Raw genomic sequence first — 20877 nt, forward strand, 5'->3', positions numbered from 1 at the left:
GCCTGGAGCATGCGGTGGGCAACCACCCCACCTCCGTGTGCTCTGCTCTCAACCAGTGTGCAGTCCAGTGAGGAGGCCTGGTGGCCTGGGCCCCTGTGGGCAGACGGGGATTATTGGGGACCCACTGTTTGTGAAACGTAAAGAACTTATGTAAAGGTCTAAGAATTTATGGGGTGAGCATTTATGAGCATTTATGGGGTGCTTCTGTGCCAGTATCTCATTTATAGCTCACACTTTGTGGGGTAGGCCCTTCTCCCCCAGTTTTTTTGAGATACAATTAACATATGACATGGTGTTAGTTGAAGGTATACAACATAATAATTTGGTATATTGTGAAATGATCCCCACAGTAAATTTAGTTACTATCCATCACCTCACACAGTTACGTATGCTTCTTGTGGTGATAACTTTGAAGATCTCTCAGTGACTTTGTACAGTACAGTATCGTGAACTGTAGTCACCATGCTGTCCCTGACACCCCAAGGACTTGTGCCTTTTGGAGGCTCTTCTCCTAGTCTACTTTACAAACGAGGTAACTGAGGTTCCGGTTCTTGCCAGGTCATGTCGTGGCTCCTCGCCTGCTGACAGTGGTGCCGACTGGCTGGTACCACTGTTTTGAGCCACGTGTTGCCAGCCGGCTCACCCCCAGACAAACCCGGATGATGTCAGCCAGCCGGCAGCGCTCAGATCCTTGGCTTGGCCAGTTTGCAGGCCTCACGTTAGCATGCTCCCCCATTTCTCTTCCCCCAGCCTCATGCTCCCTCTCATCCGTCCGGGACCCAGTTCCCTGCTGGGGAGTAAGACTTCTTCCCCCGGGGCTCCATCTTTGGTGGCTCACAGAATGGCTGGGTGGGACCGAGGCCTGTGGATGGATACGGAGGCTCCGCGTGGGCTCTGCTGTGGACCCTGGCTTGTGCCCTGGTCCCAAAGGGACAGTGCTCCAGGAGTGGAGGGAAAGGACTGTTGGGTGGCTGAGTGGAATACCTGAGCCCTGGGTGCTGGGGCTGGGGGAGGCAATGGATGGAAAGTCCTAGGAACTCCTGAGTTAAAAATAGTCCGGTGGAGGCCCTGCGTGCTGGTGCAGCATCCTGTCTTTGGTAGACAATTGCGCGGTAACCCGTGAAGGCTTTTGTCCTGAGAACAGTAGCTGCCTCTCCCGGACTGTGGGAACTGCAGTCTGATGTTTACGTTTATTCAGGCCAGGATGGGAGCTGAGCGATTAGTTTCCTGACATGAGTTCTTTCCCTTCCAAGTATATTGTGTTTCTTCATTCTGTGGACAGTGTTAATAGCTTTAGCTTTAAGCCATCAAGACTACCTGGAACCAAAACCCTGAAACCTTTGTAGAGGACGTCTTGTCATCGAGACCCTCCCCCACGTGTTTTATGGAGTTCTCTTCCCAGCTCGGTCGTCTTCAGGGCCATGTTTCCTTCCAGCAACTGAGTGCAGTGGATTTAGCTAATTAATGAGTTCTATAACTAAATGTGTATATTTCTTGTACTTATTTCATATTACAAAGAGGACATTTTACTCTTAATGCCTAAATTGAAACAAGATCATTTCTATCTTTAACTTCATTTTCTTTTCCTTATGAAAGGAACGAGATCTATATGATATTATTTATACCTAGTTTCCCCCTTTTTTAATTGGCTAATTATAAACAAAATAATTGGTTTCCAGCAAAGCCTCATGAGATTTACATCTTGTGTTTTTAGGGCCATTGGGGATATCCTTTTAGTCTGGTGAACACATGGATTTTTTTGGTGCATTTTCAAAGTATAATGGAAAAGCTAAATGTCAGATGAAACGTTTTAGTTTTTAAAGCTGTCCGCATTAGGAAGGCCCCTTTCTGTGTGCATAGCCATGTTGGTTTCTGGCCTGTTGGGTGGCCATGCTTTTACGTAGAGTTCACTCCCTTTTTACCTCTTTGAGAAGTTCATGTGCAACATGGAACAGTAGACACACTGCTTGAATATTGAACTTATTCTCGGGCAGGGCCTGCTAAACACGCTACGTTTTCTTTTTTAATCTTCCCCAATCCTGTGCATTGCAGAAGATGAAGAAACTGGGGCTCAACGGAATTAAGTAACCTTCCCCAGGACCTCTGCTGGTGCTGGGGCTGGGAGACACGCCAGGTGCTCTCCCGGGCCTGTGCGGAGTGCCGGTATGTGCAGTGGGGCCACCTGGGTTCAGCAGAGGCACACTCACTTCTCTGGCCTGTGTCCTCGCTTTCGCGTGGGAAGACACTCATTTCATGGCACACTCCTGCCCCGTGAATGCCTTCATCTTTGTGAGGCTGCTGTTGGGGCGTACGTTGTAGGCCAGAATGGATGACCCTGCGTTACATGGAGAGCAGAAATTTATCCTGAGGCTTATTTAGGGCATCTGTCACCAGAGCCCACACACATTCTAAGGACAGTAATTAGGGCAAAGCTGTGTAGTTGTCGGGTCAAAATGTTTGTTAAGAATTAAGTTATTCATTGGAAGTCAGCCAAGAATATCAGAGCAACTTCTTGAACTTGAAATGTGGCAAGTGAAACTGAGGAACTGAATTTTGATGATGTTCATTTCAGTTCAATTTGGAGCCACATGTGGCGAGTGGCCGCCACTTATGGAGCCCGTCTCTTCATTGAGTGCAGTGGTGGGTGTTAGCTTCACTTTCAAATTCATTCTCTTCTCCCTCCTCCTGACTTCTTTTTTGGGTTAAATGTACACAATGAAATTTGCGTATTTAAGTGAGACGTGCATTTGTTGGGACGCTGCTGTATAATGGAGAACAGTTTAGTTATATACAAATACATTCAGTGACAATCCATTGGCTTTATAATTCTTTCTGTTTCATTTAAGGATTTTTGTTCTTCACAGTTTTGACTGGTTGGCATTTAACTCTGGAATTTTTGTGAGAAAATCATCGGAACCTGTTGCAGTTAATCTGTTAGGTCAAACTGACGTGCTGCCTGCTTTTGTACACAAGCGAAAAATAGCTTTTACATTTTTTAATGGTTGGGAAATATTCAAAGGAATTTTCATGATGTGTGGAAAGTATATGAAATTTGAATGTCAGTGTCCATAAATACACTTTTATTGGAACACAGCTGTACGCATTTGTTCATTTAATTTTCTGTGGCTGCTTTTGTCCTAGAAAGGCTGAGTTGAATATTTGTGACAGAGACCATCTGGCCCATAAAGCTGAAAATATTGAGTACCTGGCCCTTAACTTACAGAAAAAGTTGACTCATCTCTCTCTGATTTTCAAGGGCCTTTGTGCAGAAATTGGAAACTTAGTACAACATTGGACACTATATTTCATAGGAAGTTTGATAGTAGAGGGGAATCAATTCAATTGAAGCCTATTTGTGTAGATTTTGAATAACGCATCTATGGGCAAAGGGATTTGTGAATAGATGAATAAAATTCAAAGCACTTGGAGCCACAGTTCCCAGACTGTGTTCTGAGGTACCCGAATGCTGGAGGATATTTTTAATTCCAGATATTAAAAATTCCAGAATGCTGGAGGATATTTTTAATTTTTGCGGAAACAGTGGCACTCAGCATTTCTTGGACACTGTGCAAGGTAGTTTACCGGTTCACGATTAGATCACACTGCATTTCTTTTGATGATGTCATATCTTTGTAGGGCTGGGTTTGCCATGGTTACTCTGCTAAAAACAAGTACCACTTAAAAATCGGGGCAACGGAACGAGAGTAGCAGTGTCCGGTGTGATTCCAAGGCTGGGCAGTGCCTAAGAGATGCACACACTTCCTCACAGAGCATTCTGGTTATTTAAGAATGAAACAAAAACAATTTCCCCTTCAACTTTGAGTATTATTTTTTCAAATGGTTACTAAGTTATTAGGGCACGTGCTTTTTAAGTTGTTTGGATCTTAATTTAATAAGTGGTATTTCTTTTTGGCCTTGGGACATCCTGACAAAGTTAGAGGTGCTGACGTTTGGAAACCTGGGACAGAGAGCACTGTGTGACAGGGCTCCAGGGCAAATGCTCCCTGGAAGCCAGTCAGGAAGTCCTCCGTGATTATCTTCAAGTCAGTACACAAACTGAAAGCTCGGAGTCCCCCCCACCCCCGTTGTCTGAGATGTCAGTCTTGAGATCTTTCAGAAGCCTCACATGGTTGAACAAATGTGGGCCTTAGTTCTCTAATCTAAATTAAAATGCAGAAGATGCAGTTTAATCAAGCATTCTAGATGGTACTTTTTTTTATTTGAAAGCTCAGTAACTCTACATCAATCTTTTAAATTGTGTTAACAAGTTTCCAGGTGGTCTTGTCTGGAAATTCTTGAAGGAGGAATACATTACAGGTACTTTAAGATGCAATATTCTAGAAGGCCTTGCTAAGTCGAGGCCGCAGCTGTACAGTTGATTCAGCAAAGGACAGAGGGAATAGTATGTTTGCCTTTAACCTGAACTTGAACCCGGAACTGGCCTCCTGCTGTGTGATGTTTGAAGCAAGATCTGAATGGTAGTCTTGCTTTAGCCAAATATAAAAACATGCCATTTTAAAAGGAGATTTAGGGCCGGCCCGGTGGCTCAGGCGGTTGGAGCTCCATGCTCCTAACTCCAAAGGCTCCCGGTTGGATTCCCATATGGGCCAGTGAGCTCTCAGTCACAAGGTTGCCAGTTCAATTCCTCAAGTCCTGCAAGGGATGGTGGGCTGTGCCCCCTGAAACTAAGATTGAACATGGCACCTTGAGCTGAGCTGCCTCCCGGATGGCTCAGTTGGTTGGAGTGCATCCTCTCAACCACAAGGTTGCTGGTTCGACTCCCGCAAGGGATGGTGGGCTGTGCCCCCTGCAACTAAGATTGAACATGGCACCTTGAGCTGAACTGCCTCCTGGATGGCTCAGTTGGTTGGAGTGCATCCTCTCAACCACAAGGTTGCTGGTTCGACTCCCGCAAGGGATGGTGGGCTGTGCCCCCTGCAACTAGCAACGGCAACTGGACCTGGAGCTGAGCTGTGCCCTCCACAACTAAGACTGAAAGGACAACAACTTGACTTGGAAAAAAGGCCTGGAAGTACACACTGTTCCCCAATAAAGTCCTGTTCCCCTTCCCCAATAAGATCTTTAAAAAAAAAAAAAATTGCGTTTAAAAAAGAAACTAAAAAAAAAAAATTTAGATGATTATTTTTCTGCTACGGGTAATTCTTTGTCTCCCTGCTCGTTTGGTCCTTGTAGCAATGATTCAGATACTAATAAGCCATGGCACTCTTTGCTAAATATTGCGACATTGATATATAGTCATTTCTCTCCTGTGAATCAGGACAGTTTGTTAGCAGGACACACGACTGTCATAGTGACAAGTACAAGTTCTCGGTCCTTGTGGGTATGGTGCAGGGCGCCGGGCACTGTAAAGTCAAACTTTGTGGGTGACATCTCAGTTCTTTGGTCATATTTGCCTGCTGCTTTTTTGTACTCACTCCTTTGTTCCTTTGCTCACTGATTTTTGTTTTTAGAGGGGCCATGTATTATTAGCACTTGTTTCTAGAACCCAAAGGGTTAGGAAAATTTGTGGTGGAAAATCTTAAAATGGATAGAACTCTGTGTAGTACCAATTAGTGTCGCTGTTTGGGAGGAGACCACTGTCAGCAGTTTGGGGGCAGGGTACCTACCACCCACCCCACCTTTCATTCAGCTCTGCAGGAACACCATCTGTTGGATTAGTCAGGTAGCTGCGGGGCAGCACTAACCCGAACGATTTTAAGAGGTGTGAAAACCTGTAGTGCTGTGTGGTATTTTGGGATTCTATTTGAAAGTCTTATAGTATGGATAGATCAGGTAAGTGACCTCTGTGTGGAATTAAAACCTTTTACATGTGACGTCTTTTCATTTTGTGGGTAATTTTTATCAGGTTCTTTTTTTTTTTTTTTTTTTAAGATTTGATTGGGGAAGGGGAACAGGACTTTATTGGGGAACAGTGTGTGCTTCCAGGACTTTTTTTCCAAGTCAAGTTGTTGTCCTTTCAATCTTAGTTGTGGAGGGCGCAGCTCAGCTCCAGGTCAGGTTGCTATTGCTAGTTGCAGGGGGCGCAGCCCACCATCCCTTGTGGGAGTCGAATCGGCAACCTGGTGGTTGAGAGGACGACGTGCTCCAACCAACTGAGCCATCCGGGAGCTCAGCGGCAGCTCAGCTCAAGGTGCCGTGTTCAATCTTAGTTGCAGGGGGCGGAGCCCACCATCCCTTGCGGGACTCGAGTAATCGAACTGGCAGCCTGTGGTTGAGAGCCCACTGGCCCATGTGGGAATCGAACCGGCAGCCTTCGGAGTCAGGAGCATGGAGCTGCAACCGCCTGAGCCACCGGGCCGGCCCTTTATCAGGTTCTTTACACTTATGTCCCTGCTGCCTGCTAATGGTCACCTGAAGGTCAGGTGGTAAAGGTGGCGTGCAGGCTGAAGGACAGAGTGCACAGGTGGTCACGGGGCGGGGCACGCCTCACATCCGTCGGCACAAATGTCCTCAGTCCGTGTCTCCCACGAGAAAACGTGGATTTTAGAAGAAATTCTGAAGTTTCTCCTATCCTTTAACAAAAATAGTTCTTGTTTAGAATTCTTGTACTAACAGCTGTCACCCCCAATAAACTTTAAAAAAAAAGTCTTGGAGCAAAGGAGTGAGTGGCTACATGAATAAAAGAAACTGTGCTGCATGGATGCCAAGTCCCTCACATTTCTTACCAGTGTTTGCCCAGTCCCTCCGTGTTGTGTAGAGTAATATGTACCGAGGTGGCTCCTTTATCGAAAGTAAATACAGCTGCTTTATAAAACTGTGTGGTAACTGAGATTGAGTGTTGGGAGAGGGAGATGGTAGAAACTGTGTTCCTGGTAAAAAAAAAAAAAAACGAATACGTAAAATATTTGGAATGGACACATTTTGGTGCATGGTATATGAGCAACATGGACCGTCTGTGCTTTCAGCTGTCGTCCCCTCCACAATAGTCATCATAATCCCACTTTAACGAGAAGGTCCTAGGAAAGAAACCAACCTCTTTTCGTGGGTTACTTTGGCAGCTACCATGATTCTCTTCCATGTCCTTTCCATAGACCTTATAGCACCGTAGGTTGAACTTACATCTTCTCCTGACTAAACATTACCTCTGGGAAAAAGTGTCATCAGAACCATGGAATTTGAGGTTTTCTAAGATGAAATTCATAATTTAAATTTCAAATGTGTTTGATCTTAGAGGGAAATGACAGGTGTATCACAGTTTTACATATTTCTTTTTAGTTTTAGTATAATCGTTCTCTTTTCTTGTTTGATCTTACCAGTAGGTATTCCAGTCTGTTGTTATAACTTAATATCTTGGGCTAAGGAAAGACTGGTCATTGAGGGAAATGACTTTGGGTTAATTGTAGCACTTGATACAATTGTACGTGCCGTTTTACCGTTGTTAGTCTTGTGCTAGTTTGAAAATAGCTAATCTGATTGGGTTGTCATAAGTATTTGGATAAATGAAGTATATCTGCTAACTGGATTTTAACTTTTAAAGGGCTTAAATTTTCACAAACTTTCGTTTTTATAAATACCTTATTAAATATGAACACGTTCACAAATTGCATGTAGACGGAACCTTGTTTTACTGTGGACTAAATACAAGTGTCTCTTAGTAGTAGCAGAGCCCACAAAGGACTGAACTGTGATTAAAATGGAGCTTCAGGGCCCCCAGGTCCCTGGGTAGCTGTCGCTTTAACATTTGGAATTAGCTTAGAAGTTTATATACTTTTGAGTTTCAGCAACAGACTGTGGTTTGAAGCCCTTTATGGGGCGACCTCCTGTGCCCCAGCCAGCTTCTGAGTACCTGGCGTGCCGTAAACATGTCCGAAGGACTTCTGGAGCTCGTCCTTGTGGTTTGGCTCATTTCCTCCCATCAGGAGTGTTCCCTCCTCCTGGGTTGCTTGTCTACAATTGCCCGCTCACTCTTCAAGACCCCGTGCTGATAATCTTGGGGAGTGAAGCCCTCTCGAACCGCCCCCGCTGGAAGTGCCTTCCCCTTGAGGATCTTGAGCAATTTTATTGTCAGTACAGTTTATTTGGTCTTCATCGCCTCCTCTCTCAGCCATCTTTTCTGTTGTCCTCTACGAGGGAATGTTTGCATGTCTTGCCTCTCTGAGTAAGTCCCGTTCCTGTGTCTTCCACTTTGTAATCTTGTAATCTCTAGAACCCCAGCACAGTGCCTGTATGTGGCAGGCCCTCTGTACACATGTGTCATTTTTGATAGTGAATGAGTTGCAGAATTTTAACTCTGAGGGACTTGGGTCAGTTTGCCACATTTTCTGGATATGTTGTATATTTGTTTCTTTGAGCCACTGGCAACTTCTAAGAGACTTAAGGGATAGTTAGTTTTTTCACGTACTGATTCTTTCCAGGGTAAAACCAATTCTGCTTCTAAGTGAGTTTGATGGTCATGTCTAGTGCCACAGAATCTCCCAGGTGTTATATGGAAAGCAGCTGGCTTACCGCGTGTCCCCGAAAACGAGACCTCGCCGGACAATCAGCTCTAATGCGTCTTCAGGAGCAAAAATTAATGTAAGACCCGGTCTTATTTTACTATAAGAATGGGTCTTATGACCCGGTTTTATATAATAATAATATAATATAACATAACATAATACCGGGTCTTATATTAATTTTTGCTCCAAAAGACGCATTAGAGCTGATTGTCTGACTAGGTCTTATTTTCGAGGAAACATGGTAGTTTGTTGGCTAAATTGGATATGAACATGGTTCCTTTTAAAGGTAGGTTATTTACCTGGAATTTCTTTTAAATAGGTTTTCTTGGCAGAATACAGTGTTAAGCTCATTAATTCTCAAGTTGAAATGAGTTCACTAAAATATGGTTTCCTTTCTTTCGCACAGTACAAGCTTTTAATGTCAAAATTGCACTCAGAGGTTGGCTAAAAACTGAAAGTACTGTTGCCAGGCTCCCAAATTGCAGGCTCAGAAATCCCTTTTGAAAGAGGAAGAGTGGGTGTAGGAAGGTGGGAGGAGGCGCAGTTACCCAGGAGGCAGCTCTTCTGTGGAGCAAATGGGCAAGGCCCCAGTCTTGTTTTTAGTATTGAAACAATTGCTGTGTTGAACAGAATAAGGGAGCGAATGATTTTTTATTATTGAAACAATTGCTGTGTTGAACAGAAAGAGTGAACAAATGATTACAGTAGTTATTTATCTTACAAAAGTCATTGTTCCTTTTAAAAGGAGACATCAGAGCACATTTCTCTCTCTGAAGAAATCACTTCTGGCAGAGTTCATTTTGTTCGGTCTTCTTGATTTTTGTATTTGCTAAGCGGTGAGTGTGATTAGGAAATGACTTGATAATATTGCAGGTAGTTTGTGAACAAATGAGACACTTGGAAATTGCTGCTCCTCTTCTGATGCAGCTTTCGCACCTGGTGAGGGCTGAAACATGGTGGGGTTCTTCCTTAGTAGGGTTCTTCCTCAGCTCTCGCCAGAGATAAAAGTGGAAGGCCTGGGAATGTGGGCACTTTGGCCCAAACAGGGTTTGAAAAATAGGGAAGTTTCCATAAAAATCCATATTGTTGACTTTTCTTGGAAACCCAGAAGCTGAGTGCTCTGGGCCTGCCTCTCCTTGGAGCTACCAGTGCCCTGGGGCCGGGCAGGTGGCCCTGTGAGAAAGCTCAGGTCCCCAGGCACCTGGCCTGTCACCTTGACCTCAGGGCTTCAGGCAAACCTAACATTTGTATACATTTTCATGTGTAAAGTGTGACTGTCATATTTAATTAGTTCCATGCAAAAGCACTATTGGTTTATATGTGCTCTCTCCCCCCCAAAGTTAGCTTTCCGTAGTAATATTTTTCCCAAGTTTTTATTTTGAGCAATTTCCATTTTAAAAATGTCGATAGAGTGAACACCTCTAACATTTCACCTAGATAAATTAACACGTTGCTTCTTTCTGTTTCACACACACACACCATTTTTTTTTTGTAGGACCTTTTGAAAGTAACTTGCTATCACCATAACGCTTTCGTCCTAAATACTAAAGCATGTATTACCTAAGAATAGATACTCTCCTAGATACCTGTCGTCATTATCACACCCAAGACATTTAACACTGATAGAATAATGCCATTTAATATGAAATGCATGGTCACATTTCCTTCAATATTTGTTACAGCTAATTGTATTTCAACCCAAGCATTGAATAGTCCAGTCTCTTTAGTTGCCTTTATTCTAGATAGTTCTTTGCTTTTTTGTTTATCTTTCAAGACACTGCCATTTTTCCTTAAGAGTCCAGGCTAGTTGTTTTGCAGAATGTTCCATGATTTGGGTTTGTCTGGTCGTTCCTCACAGTTGCCTCAGGTTCACCATTTTTGTTGAGGACCACATCGGTGGTGTGTGCTTCCATTGTGTCACTTCAGGTTGTCACATTGTCCTAAATTCAGTCGTTTGCTTAAGGTGATGTCTGCTGGATCTTTCCATTGTAAAGGCACCATTGTCACTCTGTTCCTTTGTAATAATCTGCAGGATGGTAATTTGAGAGTGGGATGTCCCTTCCCGCAACCACCTTTCGGTAGCATCCATTGAGGTCCTTGCCTGAGTCAGTTACTGTAAATCAGTGGGTGCAGAATGGTCATGAGCTGACGTTTTTCTGTAAAATTTCCTTCCCTGCCCATTTTTCGTGGGCATCACTATATGGTTTATAATGCCTTACAGTCTGTTTTTTTTCTGGTGCTCAAATGATCTCAGAATTCGCGAGAGGAACCCCATTCGAGCTGGTTCCTGTGTCCTTTTGAACATGTCCCCATCCGTCATTTGGCACTTCTTCGCTTTCTGGTAACAGATGCTTCAGGCTCATCTTGACCTTTCCTTGCTCCAGACTTGTCATCAGCCTTTTCTCCAAGAGGATCCCTTTTGAGTAGGGAATGGTATTTAGAAACCAAGATCTGGACACCATGTTAGCTCACCGCTTCTGAGGTGTCATTGCTTCTAGGACCTTCCTGTGGGTAGAGCCAGAACATATATTAATGATTTCCATAAAATTGGAATGCTTCTATTTTTCAGAGGCTGCAGAAACTTTAGAGGTTGTAGTACATGCTGAAGAATCAAGGGGACTGATGTCCGGAAAGGATTTCAGAGACTAAAGTTATGTCAGCTTTTTGCAGTCGTCCTTTTCCATCATCATTAGAAAGTTAGGGTTTTCTGTACTAACAGTGTCAGTGGTCATTGACCTTACATATCGCTGAAAGAGACGCCAAGGTAAGTGAGCGCAGAAACAAAAAAGTTTATTATGTAAGCTTTTAGTCCATAATTCAAAAGTTTATTGAATAGCAACTTTGTTTTAGGCATTAAGATCCTTAGTCTCCTGAGGATCAAAGATACAGGACTTGGTCTCTGCTCTGTGGCTGAATAATGCATCTGGTGGCAGGGTGACAAGCGAGGAAGAGCTTGAGGAGGAGGGAGATAGATGCTTCCACGGTCTGTACCTACAGAGCTCTGGAGAGAAGCATACTGACTGATTCCCTGTGTCAGTCGCTCATTGCTGGATCCTTAAGTGCCGTCTGGTTGGGGCCCACTAAGGTGGAAGCGAATGTCTGCGTACATATGAGTCTGCGGGGATGGGTCCTTTCACGGGGTGTGGAAAGTTGTGACTGTTCTAAATTCCAGGCTAGACTGGAGGTAATGCCTTATGCTGACCCCTGTAGGGTAGAATTGAAAGGATGTTGTGGGTATTTTGAAAATGACCTACTAGGCGCTTAAATAGGAGAGATCCTGGCTGAGGTGGTTTCTTGGTAAGTGCTCACTCTATCCTTTATGTAACTTAGAGAGAATTGTTTTCTTTGAAGCCCTTGTACTCTCAATTTCTTGGTACGTCATAGTGCTGGAATGTACAAGCCAGTTTTTTTTAGTTTTGTTTTTTTTAATGTAGTCAGTTTAGACAGTTTTCAGTGTCAGTGTGTAGAACAAATGATAGTCGGCAATTTTTTTCTTCTGGAATTGTTCATGTGTGCAGTACTTAATGCTAGCAGATTTTAGGACCTTATTGAGATTTATCTGGGGTATGATCTGTGCGATTATAAATATCTTAAATGTTTATTATAAAATGCATTAAGAGACAAATACTGTATGATTTATCAAGATTATAGCCGTAATGGGATGCAGAATCTATTTGAGTGGAGGAGGGCAGTAGATAAATATGAGGAACGTATTTTCCCAGAAGTAAACTCCCAAAGTAAAAACATTTTGAAAGCAAATATAATTGTCACCACATGGGTTTTGCCTCCCTTCCAGGCCACGCCGTGCATGACTCCCATGTGGATTTTCTGAGAAGGTGACCCTAGTCTCATGGCAAGAGTTCCCTCTTGCCCCACGCCGCCGTGCTGAGTAGATCTGCTCCAGAGGGCAGGGCCTTCTGTTGGTCTTGGTGCCCCGTGCCCTCGGGGCCTAGCCACATCAGTGCCGTCACAGTGCCCCTGCAGGCCACTAGCAGTTCCCTCCCCTGCGAGCGGCGGTCCCTGCCTGCATCCCGAGCTTTCCTGGGAGGTTGCACTCCTGGGCTCTCTGTCCGGAAATGCTCTCCCCTCTTGGCTGACTGTAAACAGACCTCCCCATGCTTTGAGACCCAGTGTAAATGCCTCCTCTCCCGAGTCCTCCCCACTGCTGTCCGTCCAGGCTAAGTGTGTTCTCTTTCTCCTGAAGTGAAGAAGCACTGGCTGCTTCTTCGGTCACTCTTTGTACTTCCCTGACTCCCTTTCCTGAGCTGTCTCCTCTGCCCCTCCGTTTGCCTAGCATGGCTCCTTACAGATAAAAAAGCAGGACACAGCATAACATTTTCAGATTGGTGTATGTGCAACGTTACGGAGAGAAGAGGAGATACCGACCGGAAAACGGAGAATTCCTTGGGGTGGAGTGGAAGTGAAACTCCTGGGTGGAGGGATTCGTGGGTTGCTCGGGGGCTTTCTGGGGTCTTCCAGGGCAGCTCTTGTGATCTGAGTATTACTTGTATTCCAACAGTCAGGCCTGTTCAAGGGAAACATTGGGAAACTTGTCCATGAAAGGCAGGTGTTTGGGTACGCCACAACTCCTTGCGACTTGTTGGAGGCAAAATCAGAGCAGTCTGCCATTTCCACATTTTCACTAAGCTTTTTAACACCAATTTCTTCCTTAAACCTGATTAGTTGTGGTTAATTTAAGATATGAAATCACAGTTCCCCCTTGCCTCCACTTGAATACAACCTAGTAGAGGAGTGACGCCTGACAGAGGGACGACGCCTGACAAGGGCGACATCTAATAGAGGGGCGACGTCTGATAGAGGGGGACGTTTCAGGCAAGCCCTGGGCTGCTTGTTCAGGCTCCTCCTTCCAGCCTGACACCTGGGAGCCAGTGGATGGCCTCAGTTTTAGTGTGAATTCAGCAGCATCTTTAGCTCAGTAATTTTCACAGATTGCTATGGAGTAAACACCTGGTGCCTGTGTGCGTTTTCTAAAAGTTTGGATGAATTATGTAGAAGTCTTTTTCTCTCTTTAATTAAATGTTTTATTTCGAGATAATTGTAGGTTCATAGTATATTACTAATGTATTCTTCACAAGGAACAATGTCATTTCAAGAACATTACAAAAATGCTTGAGTCCAGGATCTGTTTGAGTTCATGTTGATATTATAATTTTATGGGGTGTAAGTGGGGGTCCTGTTTTTTTTGTATGGATGTGCGGTTTCTCCAGTGCTGTTTGTTGAAAAGGCTGTTTTTTCTCCTCTGAATTGCTTTTGCAGCTTTGTCCGAATCAGTTGGGCGTGTTTGTGGGGGTTGGTTTCTGGCTGTGTACTCTGTGCACTGGTCTGTGTGTCTGTCCCTGTCCCCTGCATCACTGCACCTTAGACGTGGAGATGCCCGGCACAGCGATTCCTCGCAATTTAGTTGTCTTTTTCAAAATTGTTGTAGTTCTTTCACTTTTCCATATACGTTTTTAAATAATCCTGTCTATAACTACAAAAAAATCTTGCGGGGATTTTGATAGAAATGATATTAAACCTCCATGTTCACGAGGGGAGAACCGACATTTTTATTATGTTGAGTCTCAGTCCATGAACAGCGCGTGTCTTTTTTTTTAGTCAAAGCTTAAGATGTGGAGATGAAAATAGCTGGGATGTCTCATTAAAAGGTGATTTTATTCCAGGGAGAATATCAATGACAAATGTCATTCCCCTTTTTAAAAATGTATCCTAGGCCTATGAAAGGAGGTTTCCTACATGTCCGTTGATTCCGATGTTTGTGGACAGTGACACTGTGAATGAATTCAAGAGTGAAGATGGCGCCATTCATGTCATAGAGAGGCGCTGCAAACTGGATATAGACGCGCCTAGACTGCTGAAAAAGGTAACTGAAGCGGCCCCCAAACCAGGAGGAGTTGTGCTCGCAGCTTCTATTGCAGCTGGGTGCTATTAACGAATCCCTTTCCTCTTTGTTTCTTTTTTAAAGATCGCAGGAGTTGATTATGTTTACTTTGTCCAAAAGAACTCACTGAATTCCCGGGAACGTACTCTGCACATCGAGGCCCATAATGAAACGTTTTCCAATCGGGTCATCATTAACGAGCATTGCTGCTACACCGTGAGTATGGCCTCGCAGAATTATTCGGCCGTCTCTTGACACAGTGCATTTCTTTGTCTTAGAGGGCAGTTCTTCATCAGATATTGCCGCTCATTTCTGGTAGTGGGACCAGCAGGTAGCAGGTGCAGTTTGCTGCAGGAAGGGTTGCACTGTTGTAGCAGTTACGGTTGCCAGGTGGTGCCTCGATTTGCTTTTCACTCTGACACATCAGAAGTGTGTGTGGGAGGCCCCGCGGAACTGGGTACCTCTGAGTGTCGCCAGGTGCATCGCTCAGCCCTCCCTGTCTCGAGAACTTCTTACCAGGTTATTAGAATAACCTACTGGGTCTCTCTGCTTCTCCGCTGACCTTCCTACCAGGTGTAGCACTGACTCCAGAGTGACCCACTGACAGTATGTAAGATTGGGTCATGCTGTCTTGGGCTCCACACCCAGCAGTGTCTCAGCATTTCACTCAGGAAGCGATGCCTACGCTGCCAGCCTGCCTTGTGCACAAGTCTCCGCCCCCTCTGTCCTGCCAGCCTGATCACGGCAGCGCATTTCCCCAGGGGCCTTTGCTCCAAGTGGTCCGTCTGCTGGAATGCTCTGCCCTCCCCCGCCCCCCCACAAACCTCTGCCTGACTCCTGCTCTCACCTCCTTTAGTCTGTGCTCAGATCTCCTCCTTGATGAAACCAGCTCTGACCACCCTGTTTAATTCTGCATTCTGTCCCCGACAGTTCTTTTAGTCCTGCTCCATTTTTCCTTTTTTCTATAGCACTTCTCTTCCAACAATAATATAATTTCTCATGTATTATGTTCATGGCTAATTGTCTCCCACTGCTGGACTATAAGCTTCACCAGCAAGGATCTTTGTTTAGTTTACAATGGAGAACACAGCTCAATAAACATGGTGAATGAATGAATAAATGAACAAATGAACGAACGAACCAAGAGTGAAAATGAAGCTCTCTTTGTAAAAGTAATTTTCAGCATATTTTAGAAATGTTATTTTGGCCTTTTCATGATTTTGAACCTCTCTGTGTAATTTTTCCATCTGCTGCTTTCAATGACATTAATAAGTGTTTTCTTCTGGTAACCATTTGATTGAGGAGCAAACAAATGGTGTTTTCAGGTGTCAGTATAAGTAATGGGAATGCTTTCTCACTTCACTGCAGGTTCATCCTGAAAATGAAGACTGGACCTGTTTTGAACAGTCTGCAAGTTTAGATATTAAATCTTTCTTTGGTTTTGAAAGTACAGTGGAAAAAATTGCAATGAAACAATATACCAGCAACATTAAAAAAGTGAGTCTACTTTGGGATTTTATGGAAAAGGGTGGGCAGGTGTCCCTGAGACGATTCGAGCTGGCAGTCTTTTCGGGAGGCTTGGAACAGGTTAGTCGGGGATCCCAGCCATTTCTTGGAGAGGAAATGCTCTGACTTTCCCCCGTGCCTTATATCCCAGGGATCCCATGGAAGGTTAGATGGGGGTTCAGGTAATGCTGGTTGCCAGTGAGGTAAGTAAGGAGGAGTGTGTAGCTACTGGCCAAGCAGAGTGGCATTCTCTGCTTGGAATTGCTGGGAAAGGTGAAAGTTGGGAGGGGTGAGGCAGGAGCAGCGGGCCCATGGCAGCCCCAGGATCTGCTGGTGGGACTTCTGCACGCTGAAGAGGCCCTTACAGGTGACCCCTCGGGTCCCCAGGCCTTGATTGTTCGGTTCGCCTTCCATGGGAGAACTTTCCTTCTCATTTTTATGCTACTGCTCAATTTATTGTGGAATTTTGGTTTTGAAATGTATCCGTGTAGGATTATGAGTGCTTTTTGAAGGCTTGTTTCATTTTTAGGGTTTTGGAAAGAATTTGCATTGAGACACAAAGCACATATTGAGTGCATGTATGGAACATCATGCTTTTAATTAGTCCTATAAAAAAATTACCGCTTTAGATGTTATTTCCTAGACCTTTGGAGAAGGGGAAGTAAAATAATTATGAAAAGCAAAAAACACAAAGGCATTTGGCGTTTCTTTTTCCTCTTTATTCTGTAGCAGTTCAGTTTTTATTAGTGTTTTGAAAACCTATGAAGGATGAATAATTTGAATGTTGAATATGTACTAACCTTAAAATTGGTTTTGTTTTAAAGGGAAAAGAAATAATTGAGTACTATCTCCGTCAGTTAGAAGAAGAAGGCATAACCTTTGTGCCCCGCTGGACTCCACCTTCTATTGCGACCTCTTCAGAGACATCCGCGTTGTGCAGGAAACAAGCAGTGTCGTTGGCTGTCGTGGTCCCCGACGCTGCGCAGAAGGAAGGGCAGAGTGGCGAGGTCCTCAGTAACCCGAGCGGGGCACCTGAGCCCGTGGTGGGAACGCCCGACGGTGGGTTCATTGTGAGAGCAGGAATGGGCGGTGACAGGGAGTCATGGCCTCTCTGGTGACTCTGCCTGTTGTTTCTGGGGACATTTAGATCTTACGTGAAGAAGAGATGGACCTTGGGGCTGTCCCTCTTCCTCTAGCTTCTGTAACACATTCATTTTATTTTTTCTTAAATTGAAGAACCTTGGCATTGTTTTTTAACGAGCAGGAAGGGTTATTTCAAGTTACGAGACCAGGAAATGTTTTCCGTTTATTTCAGTTGAAGGAGTCTTTAGTGAATGTAAGGTAGGAACCGAGCCTTTCACCACAATTACTCGTCATCACCTTTCAGGCTTCCTGTGTGCCAGGCACTGTTCTGAGCACTTTATGAATATGTACTCATTAGTAATGGTTCCTTTTAGGTAGGAAATGCTTACTGTCCTCATTTTATACATGAGTTAACTGAGGCACAGAGAAACTGAGTGACCTGGACAGAGTCACACAGCTGTTAGTGGCAGGGCTGGGATTAGCCTGCTGGCCGGCTGCTAGGTCTGCTTTTAGCTGCTGTGCTGTGTTGCCTTTCATGTGTCAAACACACACGCAAACACACACACATTTTTTATTTCTCAGAGTGATGCCCATTATAAAATCAGAAAATTTTATCAGTCTTGTTAAACTATTGGTACATCTTTCCCTACATCTTTTCTCCAGCTAAGCGAGGCTACTTGTTAGCTTCCAGCAGGTGGCAGGTGAGAGGCATGTTAATTGGTTTGGGGATATGTTCTGTTTTACCCCCTTGTGGATTTTTCTTTGCTGTACTTAATTTTGATAGCTCATTCTGCCCGCTTATGTTACCTTATCATTGAAAAAGATTTATTGTGTTCTTGAATACAGCTCTATTCAAAATAGGTTAGATCCATTTGTGTTATTTCATAGTCTTATGTCGTGTAAGTCCTCTTTATATAGCTTTGAATTAAAAGTCATAAAATATGTTATAGCCGTCTGTCTATCTTGAATAGTATTGAGATTTTGCAAATAGAGGTCACCTGATGGTAATTAGGGGATATAATTGATTCACCAGTTTACCTGTGGCTCAGTCGGTGATTCGATTTTAAAGACCATCACTGAGGTTCTCTTGGGTGGCCTTTTCAGTCTGTGTCACTGAGTACTAAGACGAACCATCCGTCAGCTTCACCGACAGGACTTGGGAGGACTTCCAGTGCCAGTGTTATTTGTTGAAAATGATTTCGTGTCCCTTCTCTTCCAGACAAACTAGATGCAGACTACATCAAGAGATACCTGGGAGACCTGACTCCTCTGCAGGAGAGCTGCCTGATCCGGCTTCGCCAGTGGCTCCAGGAAACCCACAAGGGCAAAGTGAGACTCAGTACCCCGTCTGGCCCCGTTTGTGGTTACTGAGAGTGAAAGTTTCCTGTTGCCATTGCTGGGAGTGTCCCTTCCCGGATAAAAGTCGCAGAATCTGTGTCTGTTTGTGGCATCTGAGCCTTCATGGCAGGTTATGATGCCTTTCTCTAATCAGCTGTACTTTTGTAGGTTTTACAGAGAATGGTCTCGCTTGAAAACAGTTACATGTCTAGAAAGTTTGGAAGGAGTTCACAGATGATTCAGATTAGAAATGTTTGAGCTTTGAATTTGAGGTTTTTTGGTAAAATTTCAGCCTCATGAGGAATCAGATTTGTATACTAAGCATCATACTAAAACGGGGGCTAGTGGTGAACAGAGGCAGATTTGTGTCTGGCCAGTGACTCGCATTACCCAGTGAAGGGAGCTGGGCATGGCATGCGGTCAGCCTCCTCGCTAACTCTGTCAGTCTTGGTTACTGGAGCCCAGATGTCTGAGGATTTAGTGTCACTTCCAGAGGACATAACCGTCCTAACAAAAGCCACCATTTGCTGTGCACTGACCGTGTAACAGACACTGTTTTAAGATCCGTGGTAAATCCTCACAATAGCCCTGTGAGGTGGTGCGATTTTTATCACCCCTGCTGTACACACAAGGAAACTGAGGCAGAGACATTAAGTAACTTGCCCAAAGTCTTACAGCAAGTGAGCGGTGGGGCCAGGGTTGGAAGCCTGGCCATTGGGTTCCAGAACCCACACTCTTAACCACTGGCAGTGGCGGTGGTCCTTTCAGAGTGAGAATGGCGCCATCTCAGTGCTCTGGGTTACGTTCACAGGACTTCCTCACCCACGGCTCACCTTCCGTGGCCCAGCATTAGTGAGCGCGTGGCCGTGGAGGAAGACAGCAGGTCCAGTGACACTCAGACGCACTCTGGGCCTCGATTTTCACTCAGGGAAGCTGACCTGCTGATTGCCAGTAGTGGAATCCAGAGAAGGTTCCTACGTGTTAGGAACACCATGACCAAAAACAATACTTTTTTCTAACTTTTTAAGTGACACACACACACACACACGTGCACAGATCATAATTTATAGATCAGCACAGTGAATTTTGAAGCAGTATATGTTTAAGAAATGATTTGTGCCTTCGCTCTACTTTGTCGACACTGAAATGGAATACTGTGAGGATGGTTCAGACTAATAACACTGATTTTCTGAAGCATTAAGGAAGGCTCATTCCAGTAGTGCAGAATGCAGCCCACTCTTGATAAGAAGTGAGAGTGTGAGAGTCTTATTCCCTTGGTAACTTGGTTTTCTCCCTTAGCAACTTCTAACACTGCTTAGAAACGTGTCTTTCCCTCCATAGATCCCCAAAGATGAGCATATTCTTCGGTTCTTACGGGCCAGGGACTTCAACATCGACAAAGCCAGAGAGGTCATGTGTCAGTCTCTCACATGGCGGAAGCAGCACCAGGTCGACTACATTCTCGATACCTGGAATCCTCCGCAGGTCCTGCAGGACTACTACGCGGGCGGCTGGCACCACCACGATAAAGGTACCGTGTGACCGTGGCGTTCACGATGTGCTCTGAGACCTCCTCCCGTAGATCTGAGCGGGCCCTTGAGTGCCTTGTCTCCCCTCTCCTGTCCTGAACACACGGATGCCCGTTTCATCACCGCTGGTCCCACACTCCTAACCCACCGGGGAAATACCCCGCGGAGAAAGGCCCCAGACTGTTGGCTGCTTCCTCATGACTCACCTTGCCCTTGGGCAAGTTACCTCCATTCCTTCCTTAGTTAAAGGGACTTTTTTGGACTTACTTAAAAAAACCACAACTTTGAAGGTGGTTTTTTCAGGAGCACAGTGCTAGTCAAGGGACTTTTCAAGGACTTAAACCTCAGCAATATCTGTAAAAATGTATAGCCAGGTTTTCCACACCAAAACAGGGAAGAACTTCAGCTGTATTTTGGGGAGGAAGCGAAACCTAAACCAAGGACAGAGAAACACCTAAAATGAAGGATGACTTGTGCGCGACCCATTTGGGCTACTTTCTGTCCCAGGCCTGGCAGGAAATTCTCGTTGTCTAAGGCGTGCTCACGTTTCCTGATTCAGAGCGTGTCAGTGGACAGAACAGAATCGCAGACATGGTGAGGCCACAGGCCCCGCTCTGGAACTCCCTCTCCCACCTCCGACAGGTCCTTTCAAAACTGCGCAGCTCTGATTTGTCCATTTTCCTGGCTTCGTCTTTTGTACTTCCCTAGATTAGTTGTAGCTTTATTAATTTTTATTAGAAGCATGTATTCTACTTTCTGACACTTGAACCATTAAAAAGTTTGGTAGAAGACATTAACAAATGTATCTTATTAAATGTTGGGAGAGATTTGTATAAATCTTCCTTTCAACAAGATTTGAGAGCACAAAAGTAATCCTTTTAGCTTTAAGTAGAACAGATCTAGACCCACATTCTAGGAGGTGAGGTTCACCAGGTGATGAAGGCACGGTAAGCGTGGGCCCCTGTGTCAACATGACAGCACTGACCCTCTGTTAGCATCAGAAGACAAGTTTTCCATTCTTGTCCTTCCTGCTGCAGTCCTGTGGCCCCAAGCGGCAGGCGTC

At 44.7% G+C, this 20877-nt stretch overlaps 1 protein-coding gene across 8 annotated transcripts in view; it reads left to right on the plus strand.

The window, feature by feature from the left end:
* The window catches only part of SEC14L1 (SEC14 like lipid binding 1), a 62067-nt gene that overhangs the window by 15284 nt on the left and 25906 nt on the right, over positions 1-20877 (plus strand). For all 8 annotated transcript variants that reach the window (XM_033091816.1, XM_033091815.1, XM_033091817.1 and 5 more), the window contains 6 exons: positions 14191-14340; positions 14443-14574; positions 15727-15855; positions 16689-16923; positions 18167-18276; positions 19627-19816. In XM_033091816.1, coding sequence (XP_032947707.1) covers positions 14191-14340; positions 14443-14574; positions 15727-15855; positions 16689-16923; positions 18167-18276; positions 19627-19816 — 946 coding nt within the window. The remainder of the gene's footprint in view (positions 1-14190; positions 14341-14442; positions 14575-15726; positions 15856-16688; positions 16924-18166; positions 18277-19626; positions 19817-20877) is intronic.

The sequence above is a fragment of the Rhinolophus ferrumequinum genome, chromosome 21, assembly GCF_004115265.2.
Source record: "Rhinolophus ferrumequinum isolate MPI-CBG mRhiFer1 chromosome 21, mRhiFer1_v1.p, whole genome shotgun sequence".
NCBI classification, from domain to species: Eukaryota; Metazoa; Chordata; class Mammalia; order Chiroptera; family Rhinolophidae; genus Rhinolophus; species Rhinolophus ferrumequinum.